Below are 20,908 nucleotides of genomic sequence, written 5' to 3'. Positions count from 1 at the left end.
GTTGAGGGTTTAATAATTCAAACTTATGAAAATAAAGAGTAAGACCCAGGAAAAAAATAAAAGAAATTAATTACTTGGGTTCATTAATTTTGTTCATATTCATCATCTGCATTTTTTTTTTTTAATTTCTTTTGTATCTATTAAATAATCTACATTGAATTGTTTCTACTATAAAATTATCAAATTATTATTGATTTTACAACAACGATTCTTAATACTCTCTCTTTCTCTCGCCATTTGTATAACCGTTGGCGTCTGCCGGCGGAACTCGAAAGAGTTTATCTCCGGTGGGTGGGTTGCGAAAGAGGGCGCTAAGGGTTTTAATTCAGTAGAATAGGAGAAAGAATACTCAGAATGAGAGAATAAACCCTTTAAGGCGAGAAAAAATTAACAGACGTGATACAAACAAGGTGAAATAGAGACCGCACGAGTCATCTTAGTGCGCGTGTATCATGACACGCGTCGCGCCTAGGTTTCGTGGGACGTTTTTGGGGGGCAAGTCTGTGGGGGGCAGATGCGAACCCAGTCTTGATGTTCGGAGTCCGGAGTCCCATTTTTGGCGGTTCGCTTGACAATGCCGTTAGCCTGCGCCTCCTTCTGCTTAACGTACGCAATCACCTTCCAATTCCCCATTTCGCCTTTTTTTTTTCTTTATTTTATTGTATTTTACATCGAATTGTTTAGTTGTTTTATTGTTGTTTGCCGCTACTCTAAAGTCCAGCTTAACAGACTCCTGTAATTCGGTTTCCTTGTTTCTGTGACTGAAATCAGCGAGAATTAGTATTTTAAATCTTGCATACCAAATCAATAAGCTGTACCAGATAATTAGGGTTTCAGAGTTGTTAGAAACACGAATGAAGAGGTTTTGCTTCTCTGACTCGATCAGCAACTTGGAATTTCAATAAGAAAAACGATTGCTTTATCTTCTTGGTGGTGGTGGTGGTGAGGGGGGGGGGGGGGGGGGGGGGGGGATTTGTTGGTTCTAAAGCCATTACTTGTCTGAGCTTCACCAATTTTTAGGGTTTCATGAGAACCGATATGAATACTTGGATGGTCTGGGGGCTTGCTCTTTTGTAAACAAATTACTATAGATAGTGGAATGTAAGTTTGGTTGAAATCAATTGCTCGAAAGTTTTCCTTTTTATAGACTCATTACTCAAATTAGCTGACTTATTCTCTGATATGTGGGGAGCTTCAATTTGGTATTCATGCGTATATACTATATAGGAAATCGTGTTTTAAGTTTAGTATCTTCTAGTTTTGCAGTATCTCCCAGGAATGTAAGGCCTGGAGCATTGGTTTGTTTGAAAGCAACAGCAGTGGAGTCTCAACGTTTCCTATTGAATTTGTCAGCATCTTTTTCATCCACCATTAACAACAAGAAAGATATCAAGAAGAGGGGATCGATGGGTATCTCTTCCAATACTGAAAAAAGTGCTGTCAAGGTTATTGAATAGTTATCTTCATTGTCATTAAAATAGTATGATTTTGTTTTTTGGTTTTTTCAAGTGGAGATGGTTTCTCTGACACTAACTGGTTGACATGTAGGAGAACACAGCGAGAAATCAAGTAGTTGAAATTCAGACTATTAGGGATGACCCAGCCAGACTTAAAGCAATGACAGTACGAGAACTCAGAACAGTTATGAGGTAAAATAATAGTGTGTGGAGATGGATGTTCATGTCTGCCCTGGTATTCCATTAATCAAGGTTAAACAAACAGGTATTGAAATCAGAATGAAGCTGGAACTCCAGAATATTATGAAGAACATTGCATATATAAAAATAAATGGATATGAGTGTCTTAACTATAGAAAATATAACAAACCTTTTTGCAGCATAACTGATACATCCAGTACATGGATCCTATGACACATGAAGGAAATCATTTTTGCTTTTGTCAGACCAAGCTTTGCATATGGTGGATACATCGTTATACTTCCTTTTGGATATTTATGTTTCTTTTTTTCCCTGACAACTCCAATTAACTGTAAAATCAGTTGAAGATTTGGTATTTCATTTTTTTGCTGAACACCCACTAAACGGTTCCTGATACCTGTCGTGTATTATTTTTGATAAAGATGAAAAAAAACTCCTATTATGTTGTATTAAATTTTCAGGAGTGCTGGAATCCCTGCTAAAGGTTGCAAAAATGATCTTGTGTCAACCTTGAAGAATTTCCTGACCAATGAAAATGATGGTATCTTATCATCTCTTTCAAAATAAGTTTGGGTTCTCTCTGTAATATTTATAGGGTAGATGGGTCATTTTTATGGTCTTAAGTTTCTAGGGTGTGCAGGTCAAAGTTCAGTTGTAAGAGAAGAACATGGGACCTCAATGATCAAATCAGTTTGTTCCGAAACTGTTTCATCTAAACAGAAGCGTAATAATTCATATGATGAAGATCAAAAGCAAAATGTGAACGCTGTTTCAGAGATTTCTGGAATTAAGAGAAGGGGAAAAGCACCTTCAGTTGGTACTGGTGTTGAAGTTAAAAAGAAAAGGGTAATGACAAAACAAAAGTTATCAGTCAAAGTTGATGCTGTTGCCGGTATATTCTTTCTTCCTTGCATTAGTTATTGCTTCTTTATCCTTTATTTCACCACTAGTTGGAAATATACATTTTTTTATCATTAACACAATTCATTAATTATTACAATAAATTACAGAGAGGAAGACAAACTTTCTTATCTTCCAACTACATCATGAGCCTCAAGAGAGGAAACAAGAGAGAAAGAGAAAACAGAAAAAGAAGAAAATTAAATTACATCTGTGCCCAGAACATGACATCCTTGTCCACCCTTTGTTTAGCTAACCCGTCAGCAAAAGAATTAGCTGATCTTTTTACCCAACTGATTTTAACTTCCATTTCTCGAACCAGCCATCTGAATTTCCTCTTCAAAATACTATAACTCCATAAACCACTATCTTCTTTGTTCAGCCACCCAACTACCACCTCCGAGTCCCCTTCAATTATGAGTTTTCTGATATTCATCTCCCTAGCTTTCTGGACACCTTCCATAACTGTGTGGATCTCAGCTCTGAGAGCGTCACCCACTCCAATTGGGTATGAGAACATGGCAGAAACAACTCCATTCTCATCCTTGAAGACACCCCTAATCCTTGATTGTCCGGGGTTCCCTTTGCTACTTCAATCAAAGTTTAGTTTTATGAAACCTGCAGGTGGGGGAGTCCAAGACACACTCATCCCTACTTTAGTGTAGGTACAGCTAGCAATCTCACCCCACTTCCTCAGCATGTCATCCATTGTATATTTTGTGAGTATCTCTAGGGACTTCATCCACTAAATAACTCTTATGTGGATCAGGGCCCTCAGCTCTTCATCCCCTCTCTCTACATCAAAGAAGATTCTGGAGTTTCTTTCTTCCCATAAAGACCAGCATACTGCTGCCCTCAGTCCTCTCCCCATAGTCCTTCATCTTTTCATACACCACCTGAAAAAAGGAGCAAAAAGGCCTTGTAAATTTGATGGAGGAATCCAAGTACACCCAAAAAGAGAGAAAGCCCACTCCCAAATAGACTTTGCAAATTGGCAAGACACTAGAAGATGAAAACCGGTCTCTCCATCAGCTTTACAAAGAACACACCAATGAGGGGACAAACAAGTATTGGGTCTCTTCTTTTGGAGAAAATCACCAGTGTTGATTCTTTCTAGAAAGGCTTCCCAACAAAAACTACCAACCTTAGGAGGAATTGACCTGCACCAAGCCTCATTAACAGGGAAAGGGGGGGTTACAGGATCGGTGGGCTGGCTTAGCACTTTAAAGGAGGCACAGGAGAAAGAACCAATAGGGGTGGGGATCCGGATTCTAGAGTCATCCTTAGTAGGGTTCAAGAGTTGGAAATACACATTTTACTATAGTTGTATATGATTTGCTTAATTATTTATTTCATATTAATGACTTTAAATTCATTTAACATGGTTGATGGGATTTTTCTGTGGTTAATGATGCTAGGTAAGAAGCCTTCCCGAGCGAGCAGACAATCTCTGCAGATTTGTAATGAAGATGATGGAACTATTGATAAAGTTGATGTTTCCATTAATTCTAGTGAACCATGGACTGTGCTTACACACAAGAAGCCACAACAAGGGTGGATTCCATATAATCCAAGAACCATGAGGCCTCCTCCTCTTACTGATGATACAGAATTTGTGAAGATATTATCTTGGAATGTTAATGGCTTAAGAGCTTTACTCAAATTGGAGGCCTTCTCTGCACTACAACTTGCACAGAAGGAGAACTTTGATGTGTTATGCTTACAAGAGACCAAACTTCAGGCAAGTATTGTAACTATATTAATCAACTCCTGTGGCTTTTTTTAGCTCTCTGGATACCTGGTCTCTAACTGGGTTGCTGCAAGATTAAAAATGATATTGGCTCAAGAGTGATGTTTAACAGAAGGAAAAAGTTTGTGTAGATACTGGAATATTGTTTGAAGTTGTTCTGAGTGATGAAACAAATTACAAGAGCAAACCATCTGAATAGGCCTTATGAAATATTGTCCTCTAGGGATGTTAATGAACCCCAAAAGTCTGAATTATGATCTGACATATGATCCGATTAAATGTTATAACTTGCATCTGATTAACAATCAGATCAGATGCGGATTTAAACCCATGCGATTGGATTAAAAGCCACCTCTGATTGTATATATATTATTTGTAAGTTAAAAAGTAATTAGTTTTTTAAAACTTTATAATTTTTATATTCATTTTAAGAACAATCATTTGAACTTGGTTAAATACAAATCTGACATGTGTCCGATAAATCGGATTTTGGATCAGATTCAGATCTAACAGTTTGGTAATCGTATTGGATTTGGATATATCTATATCCAATCTGATTCCTACCCGATCACAGCCTTATTGTCCTCCCACCTGCTTAAGTTAGTATTTGATTTGCATCACGTCATGTGTTAGAGATTTAGTCAATTAAATGCAAAATTTAATGGTTACATGCTAATTGAAATTAAGCTGATGGGCAGGATTAATTAGTGCTTCTTGAAAGTTTATTTCCTTTTATTTTAAGATGAATTACTAACCCTGCTCTAGGGTGGTTCGTTTAACCATGAATTGATTAATTGGAATCAATATTCTTTGTTGAAGAAAATGAAATGAAAGAGAACAAGGTTTAGACTGTTTTTAGTTCTATTAGAAGTAAAATGAAAACAAGGGCAGACAGTTGAACAATGTTAATTATGTCAGAGAGGGGCTGTGGAAAGAAAAGTCCCTGCATGCCTTTAGGATCAAAACATATTTCCCATGTGATGTGAACTCAAGATGAACCCTTGTGGTCACTCTTCCTTAAGACCTTTCTATTAACTCTTCCTGTCATGCTATCCCACATTCTAAAGAGAGCACAAGTTGTAAATTTTACCTTTTGTATTGCCAAGTTGCTTTTGAGCAGTGTTTTAAAAGGTGTGGGAGGCGTACGCCTGGAGGCACGCCTCCAGGCGAGGCGCTCCCAAAACGCCCTGAGGCGTATGCCAGAGGCGCTGACTTTTCTCATGAGTGTGCTAGAGGCGTATGCCTCTTGCGCCTCATGCACATCTGATATGAAAATACAGAAAAAAAAAAGAAAAAAGAAAAAAAGGAAAGGAAAGGAAAGGAAAAGAAAAGAAAGGGAAAGAAAAGGAAAGGAAAGAGAAGAAAAAAAGAGAAAAGGAAAGAAAAGAAAATGAAAGGGAAGGGAGGAAAAGATAAGGGGAAAGAAAATGGTTTGCCCCCTGCCCCCTTTTCAATGCAGCCCAATTTGTTTTTTTTTTTGAGTTAGGGGGGGGGGGGTCTTGTATAAAAGATTTTTATTAAAAATAAAGAAAAAATGAGATCCCCCTTCCTCCTCATCCTCCTCGTAACCCCCCCCCCCTCCTCTTAAGGAGGCTTATGCCTCTTGCGTTCTAAATTACGCCTCACTCCTCTAGGTAGTGGAACGCCTCGCGTCACACCTCCGCGTTTTAAAACACTGCTTTTGAGATCATATTACTAAGAGAAATATGATTTATATCCTTTTTTTATTGGAAACAATAACTTTCATTGGACATTAATAAAGATTATTACAAGATATGAGCACCACAGATTGTGCTGGCCCCATAGGGAATACAAAGGTTAAAAAGCAGCCCAACATAGTTCCCCTCTAGTTGAGCACTGTTTGGCTAAGCTGTCAGCCAAACCATTGGCTGATCTTCTAACCCATCTAGAAGTTACTCCAATCGTCCTTGCTAACCTCCAAAATTCTCTCATGTCTTGTTGATGGCTCCAAATTCCAAGATTCTTTCTGTATCCAACCTGCTACCAACCTTGAATCTCCCTCTATCTCAATCTGATGGAGGCACAGTTTAGTTAATTTCAGACCTTGAAGGAGGGTCAACACCTCAGCTTGCAGTAGTCTCCAACCCCTATTGGCCCCAAGTAAAAAGGCCAAAATTCTGCCTCCTCCATCCCTTAGAGCTCCGCCTATACCCGAGGATCCTGGATTGCCTAGTGAACTCCCATCAAAATTCAGCTTGATTCTTTGCTCAATTCTCTTCTTTTTATGTGTAGAACTGATTGTTGAGGAGAAGTCATTAGCTTCTAGTGTCTTCCAAAAAGAAGATTGCAATATATGTATTTTAAAGGCAAAATAATAGTGTTAAATCCTTCAAGTTAGTCAAAACAAGCAAAAGATTATGTCTGCAAAAATTATAATTTAATTTTGAGATACACATTTAAAATACAGCATTCTCAATCTATGCGAATTAAGCACTTATGTGTTTACTAAGCAGTGAGATTTGTATTTCCTTCATTACTTGAAAGGTCTTCAAATTTTTGCTATTGACCAACTAATTGAAGGACCTTTTGAAAATAGGAGAAGGATGTGGAGAAAGTCAGGCAATGTCTCCTAGATGGATATGAGAATAGCTTCTGGACGTGCAGTGTCTCCAAGCTTGGGTACTCTGGTACTGCAATTATTTCTCGGGTATATTGCTTCTTTGATTGTAGTACCCATTTGTGAAGTGTTTAGAAACCAAGCTTTGGTACTTCGATTCTGAAATTGTTTCTTTGTTTAATTATGTAATAGTGTTTGAATGTTGATCTGGTCATAAATGCACATTGAAATCTAGACTGTCTTGAGCTAGTCATGGTTGTTTTCAAAATGTATTTGACTCATTTTACCATATGAACTTCATCAGTTTGCAACTTTTGGCAATATTACTTGTAAATGTACCAAAATCCTATTACTAGTAAATAACTGTACAGACATGGAAGCTCATTGATATACTCTATCAAAAGAAAGCTGATGGGAGTACCGGAGTGTATACACCCCAGTATACAATTTCTTGTTTATCAGAGTCTCTATGTTTAATCCAACATGTAATGTATGATTGTTTAAATTGGATGCTTGTATATTTCCTTTGTAGTTTTTTGGTCGTCTATGTTGTAGTTTCTTTTACCCTAATAGATCTCCAATTTGTACATGTTTTTGAATAAGACAGGATTGTTCTGGCTCTTCAGGTATCCGTTGTTCTGACACTGAAATTCTATGTTTTCATTTAATCATCATGAGTTGATGATATACTATGTGATTGTTTCTTCTCTTCTAACCTTGTTACATTGTGCAGCATGATATATAGGTAAAATTTATTTCATATGGTTAATAGCTTTGCGACCTTTCTATTTAATTGGTGCTAAATACCAATTATATCTCTGACAGATAAAGCCACTTTCAGTGAGATATGGGCTAGGCATCTCAGATCATGATAGCGAAGGACGGCTTGTGACAGTGGAGTTTGATAAATTTTATCTGATAAGTGGATATGTTCCTAATTCTGGGGAAGGTTTGAGAAGGCTGGTATTGAAATTTCTGCTTATTGACTACATCTGTTCTCGTGAAGTTGTCTGTATTTACTGTATAATAGGAAAGTTTCTTGGACTAATGGATTTTATTGGATTCTAGACTTACAGGGTTACGCAGTGGGATCCCTCTCTTAGCAATTACATGAAAGTGAGTGAACCCTTCCTATATTTCGTTTTATATAGGTTAAAATAGGTTAATCTCAATGAGTTCTATATCTTGGATTTCATGGTATGGTGTCAGTTCAAGGAAGCCTAACTGTATGTTCACAATTATGTTTCCTATCTTCTATAATGTTTCAGACAATTTCTATTGTTCATCACTCTGTTTTGAATTGCTTTGCACATCCATGCTAAATATTGATCCTTATTTTTCAGTGTGCTATTTTTTTTTTTATTTTGAATTAGTCTTTTAAATAGTTATTTGAGCAATTATACTGTAAATGTCTATTGTTCTTTTGTTTGTACAAAAATGTTTCAAGAAGTTATACTGTTTTTTTGAAGTGATTGGATTTAAAAGAGCTAGGGGCAGACAAAAAGAGTATGGAGTATGGGTTGAGGTACTTAAAAATGATTTGAGGTTTTAGAGCTTGACCATGGATGTGGCCCTAGATAGAGTGGAATGGCAAAATAGAACTCATGCAGCAAATAATGTAGTCAGGATTTTGAATAAGGCTTTGTTGAGTTAAATTAAATTCTGGTAAGTGAAACCATTGGTATTCCACTGTGCTAAATATTCTAAGAATTTCATATCATTCTTTTTTCTGGTCACAACTTTTCAAGGATTCTTAGAAGATCTCAAAGCATTGTGCCATTATTACTTGATATTTTTATTTGAACTAGTATTTTGCAAAAATAATATACCATTCTCATTTGTCCTAACTCCCTAGCAAAAGTTTTCTATATTATGATACCAGCCTTGAGGCATGTGAAACATGTGTTAAGGATCTAGGATGGGCATGTAGAAGTGTGAAACTATCAGGGAGGTATGGTGGAAAACATTGCCACAAATAAGTATAGAATTGCCTGTTGTAACACAAAGACACACAGTGAGAGGTGGTAGAACTATCAACACAAGGAGTTAATCGGTGGAACACTAAATGTTTGCCTAGGGAAAGAGAACTGAAGATTATGGAGAGAGGGACAGAAAAGAAAATGAAAAAAAGTAAAAGGGTAATCAAGGGAATGAAAGAGTGGGACTCCACAGATTGGAGCCATTGAATTCCCTCTTTTCAATAAGGTAATAGAATTCATATGGTAGTGGGTAGCTTTGGTTTTTTATTCTTTTACCCTTTTTTCTCATTCCTCTCAAATAAAGTATGCATCACCACGTACATAAATCTGGTTACTGTTAAGAACCATCTATACTTATGGATCTTTGCCTTGTTGCCTTGTACCTATAGTTATGTTTAAGTGCATAAGTTGACAATGAAATTGTTGGTAAACCATTATCTCTAGTTTGTAATGAATAGTGCTAATGGCTTCGTGCACATGATACAGGAGCTAGAAAAGTCAAAGCCTGTCATTTTGACCGGTGATCTCAACTGTGCTCATCAAGAGATAGACATTTTTAACCCAGCTGTAAGTGATCCACAATATTCTATAGTTAACATTCTAGTTAAGAGAAAAAAAGGTTTACATTCCTCTAATTTCTCTTCTTCTTGTTTTTGAGTTATGTTTTAAGCTCAACTAGCAATTTAGTGTTATGCAGCAAGAGTTTTTGGAGTTTCACTCTTCAAGGAATTACAGAGGCCCAAAACATAAGTTATGAAGATGAACTCAACAATATAGCACCCAATTAACTTTCAGATGGCAGTAAGAAGTGGATTTAAAGAAGATGGTTGGGCAGCTTACTCTAAGGAGATACATAAGTTTTTTTTTTGATACAAAGGTGATAAATAAGTGAAACCCATCAAAAAGAGATATATTAAATTAAAATTCAATATGTTTGCATGATACTTACCTGATATGATACCAGATATTGCATGGATGCTTCTAGAGTTATTAGTAGCCATTTCTTGGTGTAATGTTAAAAGTCTAGGGTGACAAGCTTGAGAATGTGGTTTTGAATCTGACAACAGCCACTTTGTGCCCAAAGAAAAATAAAGCCAATGGTTAGGTCATATCCAGTCTGCCCCTCCAAAGACTCCATATAACTGGGACAAATATTGGATACTTCCTGAGTATTCTTTATAGCATGAACACTTACAAAGTTTGTGAATGGGACATCTTAGTGGATAATATGATTGACATGTCAAATTCAGAAGTATACATGGATTTGTCCACTATGCTAAATCAGGCAAAGGTGGCTATCTTGTTATGTAAGGCCAGCTTACTGAATTTCATATTTAAGAAATAATAAGTGTTCTTTGTGACACAGTCCTGAGACCATCTTTTTTTTTTGTATGGTTTCTTTTTAGTAAATGATGATCTCGTTATTTTTTTTATTAGGAGGTAAGGCTTCAACATCCCTTCTCATAGGTTTCCAATTTTCGCATTAGTAAAATAAGAGGTGGTGACCTCCCCGTTAGAAGTAAATTTTGGTGGTCAAAAAATAGAATATTTACCTGAACAATTTATAGATGCTAGAAGTTATACTCAATTTAGCAAGATGGAAGTATTAAAAAGTGATATTTAGCTTAAAAACTAAATATAGAAGTGTGTTATAACCATATTAATAAGTCGATCATAGTAGGAGATTCTGAAGTCGTGGTGAACTGGCTAAAAGAGGATAACTCTGGGCTCTGGAATTACAGCAATGAAAAGAGGAAATTTAAGTGGCTGACTAAAGACATTGAAATTCAATGCACATGGGTAAAGAGAAGTGCAAGCTCATTGGCAGATGGCCTAGCTAGGCAAGGGGTGAACAGAAACTCTATTTTTTGGGCTGTGTTGTAATTGCTTTACTTTTGGTGTTCACTGGTTGTATTTGGGAGTTAAGATTATTTAGCTCCCTTTGTAATTTTCATAATCTTAATACAATTCACTGTTATTGATCAAATAAATAAATAAATAAATACAGAGTTGTATTCTTGTTTCTTGTATCTATGTCTTGGCCTTTTAGATCAAATGATGGTAACTATGGTGCTTTTGCTTGATTTTTCTAGATATTATTCCTAAATATTAACCGCTCTTAACATTCCGATGCTTCGCAATTATATTATCATTTCACAGGGAAATAGACGAAGTGCTGGATTTACAGATGAAGAAAGGGAGTCGTTTGAAAGAAATTTCTTATCTGAGGGTTTTGTGGATACCTTCAGAAGGCAGCATCCTGGTGTTGTTGGCTATACTTACTGGGGTTATAGGCATGGTGGGCGTCTGAAGAATATAGGTATCTCACGTTCTACATTTACTGATATACTTTTTGGGTGTTTGTTAATTTTATTGCACGAAATTAGGATTAATAAAACCAGCACCACGCAAGGATCTTTGAAATAATGCATATTATGCTTACATCAAATACATAATTTTGCAGCTACACTTAATTATTTCCTACTTGTTACACTGATTGTTGAACCCAAAAACTTAGCTCTTGTTTTTTTTGAAAGAAGGTAAAGTATGATTGTATTAATAACTGGTCTTGTGTACAACAAGTAACTGTACAAAAAAGGACCTCAAAAAAAGTCCACTCTCAAAAAAGTATGATCAGAAGTAACATCTCTGAATTCAATATGTATTGACAACCAGCTCCTAATGGAATCTATGGCTGAATTGATGACCTCCGCTTCAGAAGTGGATTTCTGATAAAACAACCTTCTGTTTCTTTCTGGCCACACAGCCCAGAGCACTGCTGGAGGAACAGAAGCCCAGCAAAACTTAGCTCTTGTTTCATTTCAAAAGGAAATAATATTTCTAAACAATAGATTCCATCCATACCTTTTTGGCTAGAATTGGTGAAATGTATATGAGGTTGAGATTTCTGAAGTGTAACCATGAAATTTAGTGCTACAAATATCCAAGTTACAAGCTTTTGGTCACTTCTGTATTGCCCACATGCACGATACATGGCCTGTTTTGCACTTCCTGAATGTAGTGCGAATTCTTCACTATTTTCTCTTCCATCTGGTTTATTCTTGATTTTGCAGAATTAAAAGCAGTTAGCAGAATGGTATCATAACATAGGTGAGAATAATCACAATCCTTATCACACAGAGAGTTAATAAAAAATGATTACTTGTGAAGCAATTCAGGATAATTTGAATTAATTTATTGCTGATTCTTCAGAGTTGATGGTTTGATGAAAGGAAAAAACATATTGTTTTTCCATGAATAAAGTATGTTATGCCATCAGTAATGTAAGGATGAGGGCAACATTAATGCACAATAGTTATTTTCTGGTTGAGAAAAAAGAAAAAACTTACAGATTGAGGAAAAGATTGGTTTTGGGAATCCTTGGGAGGTAACCACAGAATTTATATTCTAAATAAAACGGGTAAAGTACTTAATGAATTTTTCTTTCACTGATAAAAAATAAATAATAATTATAAAAAGGGTAAAGTACTGATTAACAAACTTGTCTTTGTGTGTGTGTGTGTGGGGGGGGGGGGGGGGGGGGGGGTTGGTTACTGATTGACAGTTTGATGCAGTTCTAGCTGATTTTTTTTGGTATTTCAACAAAAGAATATTATGAAGAGCTTTAATACAGTTATATGCTTCGCCTTTTGAGTTTTAGGAAAAAACTGATGTGGTTTCACATATATCTATCTCTCTATCTATCTATATATAGATCCCTTGTTGCATGGATGGATAGGAAGATGTGGTTCCATGTGCCTGAGTACTAACTACCAATTATGTTGACAGTTACTGTCTACAAGCAGGGAAATGAATAGGCTGTTTTGTTGAGGAATATTTATTGTTGGGTTTAAATAAGAGAACATTGGATAAATACAGGTACTATGTAATCTGAACGAAAATGAGTGAAGCATTTAAAGTAAGTCTAGCAATCTATGATACCAAATACCTATAATGGGTCTCATGTTGGATATTTTCAATTTTTAGTGTGAATTCCATGTCCAAAAATCTCTCAAGCAATGAGCTGATAATAGCTACCAAATTTGTGTCCTTTTTCTCGTATATCCACCCTACATTTGGGCTTTTTTTGGGAAAAAGGAGGAAGTAGCTTCTATTATTATATATAGAACTGGGTAAGAGTTACAGCATTGTAACTGACTGCTATTGGATTTTTACATTGTTGGTGAGCTTTTTCATCTGGCTCCAATGAAGTTGCTTGACCCTCTTTCATTTAGTTTTCTTGCTTTTCTTTATGAACAATCTCTCTCTCGCTCTCTCTCTTATATGGTCTCTCTAGCTAGTTGGGTGTTCTTTCAAAGCTAGTGTGGTTCATGCCAATGTCCTCCGGTATTGGTTAACAAGGATCTCCTTGAAAACATTCTAGGAATTAATTTTCCAATATGGACTTCCATTAACTTACTATGTAAAATATTATTTAATGATTTGTGCTCCTTATTAATTCCATTTTCTTGCATTCTTCCATTATTAATGTGGAACAGGGTGGAGGCTTGACTACTTTCTTGTCTCAGAATCTATAGCTGACAAGGTTCATGATTCATACATTCTCCCGGATGTTGCTGGCAGTGACCATTGTCCCATTGGTCTCATTCTTAAGCTCTAGGCTGGTAGTGCTAGCGTTTTTTCTCTTTGGAGAACCGTGATAGAGGAATTAGGTATATATGGCTGAACATGGAAATTAAGATAATGGGAAGTTGAATGTCAAACAGACAAAGACCATGCCAGAATCTGGTCTGTGGACACAAGAAGAAGAAGAAAAGGTGCCAACGCACTTTAAAATATACTTTTGCTGTTTTGCTGGTTGGAGAAAGGGCTAGGGCTCAATATGGTGCTTCCAAGTTCCAATCTCATCAAATCAGATATCTCAGAAGGCACATTTAAGCAATAGCTTTTGTAGGCGTAGGGTTCCAAATTCCATTACTTAACAAGGTTTTTGAAGGGCATTTCCATGTATGTAACATTTTCATTTTGTCGCCTAGCTTTTTTGACATGAATGAACAGTTAATGTACAAGATACTGTTATTTTATGCACTGAATGCTATTTGACAACAAAGACTACAATGTTAAGAGTTATTTTTAGGTATACAATTTAGAATTAAAAAAGAATTATTGTACTAATACTATAAACTCTTGGACATTTATCAGATTCCTACTTATATGTCCGCATTCATGCAACTAGGACGAGCAATTGGGTTATTTAGTTAAAAACACAAATTGAAGAAAAACCGCAAGGCCTTTATATATAATTGTTTTTGCTCAATTTGGGAAGTGTTCATATACAAATATGTATAATGCAAATATAAGGTTATTATATACACGGTTTCGTATCAAATATATTTGTATTTATACTCTTCCCAAACTCTAAATGGATTCGAAACAGAAAGAACCAGTCCAAATTCAACTATTAATCCGGACAAAACCACATAATCAGAATGAACATAATCAGTTTGGTTGGATTGGTACTATAAGATAGACCCGACCCATTGACATAATCGGTTAAGGGAGGGAGATGGGTTACCCTGTTGTGTCCCAAGGTTTGAAAAACAAACCTGGATACCAAACCATTTTGACCACTGGTTTTCAGGTCAGCAGTTCGACCATTCGGGTCAAATAGTTTGAAAAATTGAACCCTTAAAAAAACAAGGAAGAAAGGAAAGAAAGAAAAGAAAAGAAAGAAAAAGAAGAAGAAGAAGAAGATGGAGGAAGAGGTAATATTCACCAGCAACGACAACGGCGGTAGGGACTACGACAGATTTGAGATTTCTCTCTCTTTGATCTCAGATCTGATCTCTCTCTTTCTCTCTCACCCACTCACTTATAGTTACTTTAGATCTGAGATCCCATTTTCAAAACAATGGTGTGAGCACTTAATCTGCCCTCGTTTTAAATCATGTCATTATGTATATTGTGATTTCATTGTAGTGACACGCTAGCACATAAATAGTGATTATTATCGAATTTTATTTAGTAGGCTGATCAAGTTTTGTCTTATATCCACCGTCCAAAAGGTTGACATTGGATCTTCGGTCTTCACATATATTGGATCTCTTGTGGGACCATTGAAGCGTACTGTTTCTCAGTATGCCCCGCCACGTGTTTACATCTAAATAAGGTTTTGTTATCTACATAAATGCTTGCATGATAATATCCACCCGACTTACCACCAAAAAGAAGGATGGCCAGTCTCACTCTCCCCACTTCTAACTCCGTCTTCACTTCTCTCCGTCTGAACAAACCAACGCAGGCATCCTTCCGGACGTTAGACGTCTTCCCTTGTCGGGAAGTTCGTTTCTCCGGCTACTTGGGCCGTCGCCAGAATGCTAGAAGGTTAGAGGTGGTGACACGGGCGGGGCCAAGCACGAGCAGTCTCATCTTCGCGTTCGTGTTTCCACTCTCTCTTGTTGCCTTCACTGTCTTCACCTCCATACGAATTGCTGATAAGCTGGACAGGGATTTCCTTGAGGAGGTAATTAACTCATGATTAGCTTTGTACCAAATCAATTTATGTCTATTGATGTGGAGAGTTGTTAACCCGTATTGTTCCTGCATTTGATAATTGGGTGGAGGATTTTGCACCGTGTCCTAGTGGTGTCCGGTTAAAGTTATTTCAAACCTAAATCCAACCTGCCAGTTGTTCGGAGAAATTCCCTAATGTTCTCTGGTGATTACTCATGTTAAACTGAGAATTTTGGGTCATCGCTAGCAATTGACTGTTGAAGACCGGATAAGCCTGATTAACAATGTAGTTTACAGGGGACTATTATTCCAGTTCGGCGCTTTTTGTTGTTCATGTCAAATTTAGCTCTGCTGTGTGGTAATTTTTGATGGTGAATATGTGTGAAATTGTTTTTTTTTTTTTTTTTTTTTTTAGATTTCTGGGTTTGATTACACGTTAATCTTTGATTGATACCGTTTATGAATAGTGGTTGTTTCTATGCTTTTATCAGCAATCACGAACAATAAGAATATAGTAGTCGATATTTTCTCTGGTTCATCAAGATTAGCAGTTAGCAGTTTAGCACATGTTTTCTTAGTGTATTTCGCTTTTCATTTTTTGGATATTGAAAAGAAACCCTCTCCGCATATTGGGTCCATTTTATTTGGATGCCAATAGACTCTTAAGAATTGATATATTGTTGTTTGAATGAAATCAAATGCTATCTGTGGTTTTGTACACTAGAGGTGTTTTAGTTGGTCATGTCAAATTTATCCCTGATTTGTGGTAGCCATTGCATCTTTGATGGCGGATAAGTGTATAATGGAGTTATCTTTTGTTGTTTTAGAATTTAGATTTCTGGGTACGAGTAAACATCTGTCTTTGACTGATATCGTTGGTTGGTAGATGGCTTGATTAATGATTTTATCATGAATCACCAGCAACGATAGCATGGTAACCGACTTTCTATCCGGTTCAACAGGCTTATCACATGTTTTCTTTAGTTTATTTTGCTTGGCATATTGGTCCATTTGGTTGGGATGCCAACAAACTTTAAGATTTGATATACTTGTTTGAATTCAGAACATTCAAGTAGAGGAATGAAGTTTTATAGTAGATAAGGTTCACAATGGATACTTTCATCTTTCTTCTCATGGTCATGACATTGGATAAGGGAAGGTTAATAATCAGGGTATGTGAATGTGGTATCAAAAGGTGTAAGTCAATGTCCAAACTCCAAACTGGACTGAACCAAATTAGATGGTTATGTTGTTCCGGAGCAAGAACTGGACATTAATTCAGATAACGTTGTTATCTGACAAGACAAAGTAAAGCCATAGCTAACCCTTTGACCCAAGTGATTTTAATCTAACCATTTTGACAGGGACTGCTACAAACTATCTAGGTCACTGTGAGACCAATTTGAACAAAAATAAAAATAAAGGACAGATGATTTATTATGCAATATAACTTTGCACTCTTTTCAGTGTCAGCCTTCTTATTTAATGGGAAAAGATCCGCAGAATTATATTTTCTTTATAATTCTGTTTCTCTAAAGCATGCTATTTTAATGAGAGAATACCACCTTTAGATTTGCAAATACAATAAATTTTTTCCATTAAAAAGGAGTCTCAATAGAAATGTGAAGTTATATTTTCTTTATAATTCTGTTTCTCTAAAGCATGTTATTTTAATGAGAGAATACCGCCTTTATATTTGCAAATATAATAAAAATTTTCCATTAAAAAGGAGCCTCAATAGAAATGTGAAGTTAATGTGATTGCTTTTCATGATTTAAATTTTAGAGTGTGATCTTTTGCATGTTATACATGATGACCCTGTTATCTCAAACTGGCCAATCTGTTGTTTAAACCATATTAACCTGGGAGTTCTTTTCCAGTTAAATACTCCAGTTGATTTTTGATATATTTATTTAAGCATAACATTGAAGTAGCAAATTATTTTGAGATCCTTTATGATGGATGTAATGTAATTATGTAGTTGTGCTTGTTACTAAAGGCTAAAGCAGCAGAGCACACTCGTAGGCTTAACCGCTTGCAAGAAATATTAGAACGGGAGAAACTAGCATAATCATCATTTTGAGATGGTCTTTTTCTTTCATTGTCTTTTCAATTTTCTGCTTTATTTCTTTTCGTCCTTTGGGAATTAGTAGGAACCAATTTACTGGTTCAAGGCTGAGTTTGTAGTTATGAATGATAAAAACTGTCAGAGGATGTCTTCTCTATGAATGATAAAAATTGTTGCTGACCTGAACTATTGTTTAAATCAGCTCGCTCTTAATCAAGCAATGAAGGATGTAGAAGACAACGATGAAGCTCTCCCTGCTTCTGTAGAGGAGGAACCTGCACTTCCACGCACTCGAAACCGTCCAAAGCGAGGAGCTTAGACATGAGCTGTGTTTGGTCTTTTATACGATTTTTAATATGATCATCAGATTCCCTGGTGTCGATGAGACAGGGTAGAAGATTTCGGCAACTCACTTGGTTTCTGTTTCTTAATTTAATGCTGGTTTTGTATTGATAATAATCTGATCCGGAATGTAGATCTATCCACACTCCAGAGTTTGTATGGTATAAGATAGTTGTAGAATAACTGAATTTCTGTATTTAGTAATGATATAAACTTGTAATTTATATGAGCTCATACAGTTCCATTCGAAACTTAGAGATGGAAAGAGAGATGATCAGAGCTCAATTTGATTTTTCTAGGGGATAAAATTGACATTACCTCTGACAGATCGATTTTCTTTAAAAGCTCTTTTTGATTATATGTACAGAAAGTTGGCAATTGTTTACAGAACAGTTGACGACTTGAAGTTGCAGGGGTAAAGCAAAAAAGAAGTTGCAGGGGTTTTGCTTAGGAGGTAAGGGTCAACAAAACATATGAAATTTTGAAAAAGGAAAACCTGCTAAAATCAATTGCAACTAGCATATAATTGCGTATTGGATCCGATGACACCCGAATTCTGTTCAAGTTGAAAACCTCCTACTGAATTTGATTGCATTTTGAACCGGATTCGGGTGGTAGATTTCCAACGGATTTGCAGATTTTTCATTCTTCAATTCTGGTGCGATCGAACACCCCTCCTCATTCGGGTGATAAGCCTGAATAATTGTGACCTTGTTAGGTTTGGGTAGGGGTGCGTGCAATCAAATTGAGCTTTAACTGAACAGTTCAGCCTTGAATTCCAATTCAAGTTTGATACTAATCGAGTTCAAATCTCAGGATATGTTTTGATTAGTTTTTCGAATCTAATATAAAATATAATATATTATATAGGGTAAAATACAAAAACCTCCTCTGAAGTTTCTGACAATTATAAAAACCTCCCTTATAGTTTTATTTTAATAAATACCTCCCCTGAACTTTTGAGAAACTCAACAAAAACTTTCCTTCTGTCACCTTCTCAGATGGAAAACATTAGATTGATGCACCGTTTTTTCCAAATACCCATTCTACCCTTTTATAAATTATTTTACATGCAAAATTATTAAAATAACCATGTTTTAACTCGACAAAAAATGTTAAAAGATGATCATTAAAGGAGGTTTTTGTCAAATTAAAATAGGGTTATTTCAATAATTTTGCATGTAAAATAATTTATAAAAGGGTAAAATGGGTATTTGGAAAAAACTGGTGCATCAATCTAACATTTTCTGTCTGAAAAGGTGACGGAAGGGAGGTTTTTGTTGAGTTTCTCAAAAGTTCAGGGGAGGTATTTGTTAAAATAAAACTATAGGGAAAGTTTTTATGATTGTTAGAAACTTTAGGGGAGGTTTTTGTATTTTACCCTATTATATATCATAAAAATATTATATATATAAAATGCAAAAATATATTAGTTTTTTTTTTAATTTTCAATCTCAATTCAAAATTGTTGAATTGAACTCGAATTCAAATTTAAAAGTACAGCTGAACTGAGGTAAGATATGCTGAAGTTCGATTCATCTTGGCGCACCCCAGGTTAGTATTTTTTGCAATTCTCTCAATAGCTTAAGGCTACATATTTTTTTTTTCATGTAAGTTTTTCTGATTTAATAAACACATCAACATTATATTTGCTTTTACTTATATGGCAGCTGTTTTTGTTTCCAAAAACAAAACCATGCACATTATTGACAAATATACCCCTCAAAAGGGCATCCGCATTCCCTTAAAACCAATCAACTTTCCCATTTTCTTATTGAGCTTTGAAATATATCCTTTTCCAATCTCGTACCCAAGTCCCTAAGCATTGAATAACAATAGAACACAAATGCCAATGATGTGGAGACAAGAAATACTGTTAGGGTCGGGGTTTGTTTGGTTCGCTGGAATAGGGGTTTGGAATCGGAATTGGAATGGTCTGTTCCAATTCCAACTGTTTTAGTTTGGTGGAATCGGATTTCTATTCCTATTCTTGGTGGAATGGCCATTCCCTTCCCCTCTTGGGAATAAAATTCAATTCCAGTCAATTTTAATTCCCATTCTGATTCATGGAAATAGACTATTCCGATTTCAATTTCAATTCTGACTGTAAACCAAAACTGAGAATCTTCTTGTTGTGAGATGGTGGATAAGGCTATTCTGATTGACCCCCAAAGGCTAGAAGAAGATGGTGATTATTGGAGAGAGAGAGAGAACCTTTTTGGGTGAATGATTCATCTAGAATCTTCTTGACATTACAGTTAAGCATTGGAAATATCTTCCTTTTATCTATGAATAGGAAATTAGGGATGTGAGAATAGTTTGTGGATAGCAGATCTATATTTTTTTCTTCAACAAGGTTATTTTGTTCATCTTGCACTGCCTTGTCTAATCATAATTCGAATGTTTTTAAATTTTCAAACCAAGGCTCAAAATATCGATACATCCGATATGTCAATAAGGGCAAATCGATACTTTTTTTTACTTTTATTTTTATTTTTCTCAAAACCGATTCAGGAAGATCAGTTTAGGGCTCATTCATCCTGTAAATCAGTCGGACCCCCGATACACCCACTATAAGAGCATATCGGAGGAATGCCTAAACGATACGTATCAACCGATACAGACCAATACGTGCCAATACTTTAAACCTTGTTTCAAACTTACATTACTTAAGAGCTGTTTGACAGTAGTTGAAGTGGCTGCACTCAAAAAAAAAAAAAAAAAAAAAAGTGGCTGAAAGCCTATTGCTTTTTCTTTTAGCACTTTATTACCAACAAAAGCTTAATGCTTTTTCTTTTGCATTGGTTTGTTTCTAAGTATGATTTGCAATCTTATCTAATAAAAAACCTGTACATTGTCTCATTTTTGCAGTCATTGACGATGCAAATTGGAGATCACATCAGTGGGGCAACTCTGCATGCACATCTTAGAATTTGGGTGAGATGTTCCCAATACACGGTTGAGATGCATCAGTGGGGCGCCCCTACATGCATTTTACTTCTTAATTCTCTCTCGTATAAAACAGAGACCACATCACAAGGAGATACATCATTTTACTTCTTAATTTGCACAAACAAATAATAAAAGTCAAATATGAAACAAAAAAAAAATCAGAATTTACACTCGACCTACTTGATTACTTCTTGCCTCTCAAGTAAA

General features: G+C 35.9%; 1 protein-coding gene across 12 annotated transcripts; it reads left to right on the top strand.

Moving 5' to 3' along the window:
* Positions 1-456: 456 nt before the first annotated feature.
* Positions 457-13,903, top strand: ARP (apurinic endonuclease-redox protein). 12 transcript variants are annotated; one of them, XM_088892162.1, is made up of 12 exons: positions 457-606; positions 1,267-1,445; positions 1,549-1,649; positions 2,120-2,199; positions 2,290-2,550; positions 3,977-4,299; positions 6,866-6,976; positions 7,712-7,849; positions 7,955-8,002; positions 9,352-9,432; positions 11,026-11,185; positions 13,365-13,903. In XM_088892162.1, exons 2-12 carry the CDS (start codon positions 1,407-1,409, stop codon positions 13,484-13,486), a joined length of 1,464 nt encoding a protein of 487 aa, XP_088748288.1. In that variant the 5' UTR covers positions 457-606; positions 1,267-1,406; the 3' UTR covers positions 13,487-13,903. The 12 variants fall into 12 exon arrangements, 9 of the variants coding, with proteins under 9 accessions (XP_088748288.1, XP_088748287.1, XP_010273319.1 ...); XM_088892161.1 differs by having other exon boundaries at positions 1,259-1,445; XM_010275017.2 differs by having other exon boundaries at positions 458-606; positions 2,299-2,550.
* Positions 13,904-20,908: the final 7,005 nt, after the last annotated feature.

Source organism: Nelumbo nucifera, chromosome 7 (genome assembly GCF_055504915.1).
Source record: "Nelumbo nucifera cultivar China Antique chromosome 7, China Antique-T2T, whole genome shotgun sequence".
NCBI lineage: Eukaryota > Viridiplantae > Streptophyta > Magnoliopsida > Proteales > Nelumbonaceae > Nelumbo > Nelumbo nucifera.
This window is presented reverse-complemented; position numbering and strand designations above follow the sequence as displayed.

Excerpts from the sequence above, each read along its gene's own strand:
- ARP (XM_088892159.1), top strand. The coding sequence starts at position 1,209 with ATGCGTATATACTATATAGGAAATCGTGTTTTAAGTTTAGTATCTTCT. Across the intron at positions 2,551-3,976 it reads CAAAGTTGATGCTGTTGCCG|GTAAGAAGCCTTCCCGAGCG; the intron begins GTATATTCTTTC and ends TAATGATGCTAG. Across the intron at positions 9,433-11,025 it reads TAGACATTTTTAACCCAGCT|GGAAATAGACGAAGTGCTGG; the intron begins GTAAGTGATCCA and ends ATCATTTCACAG.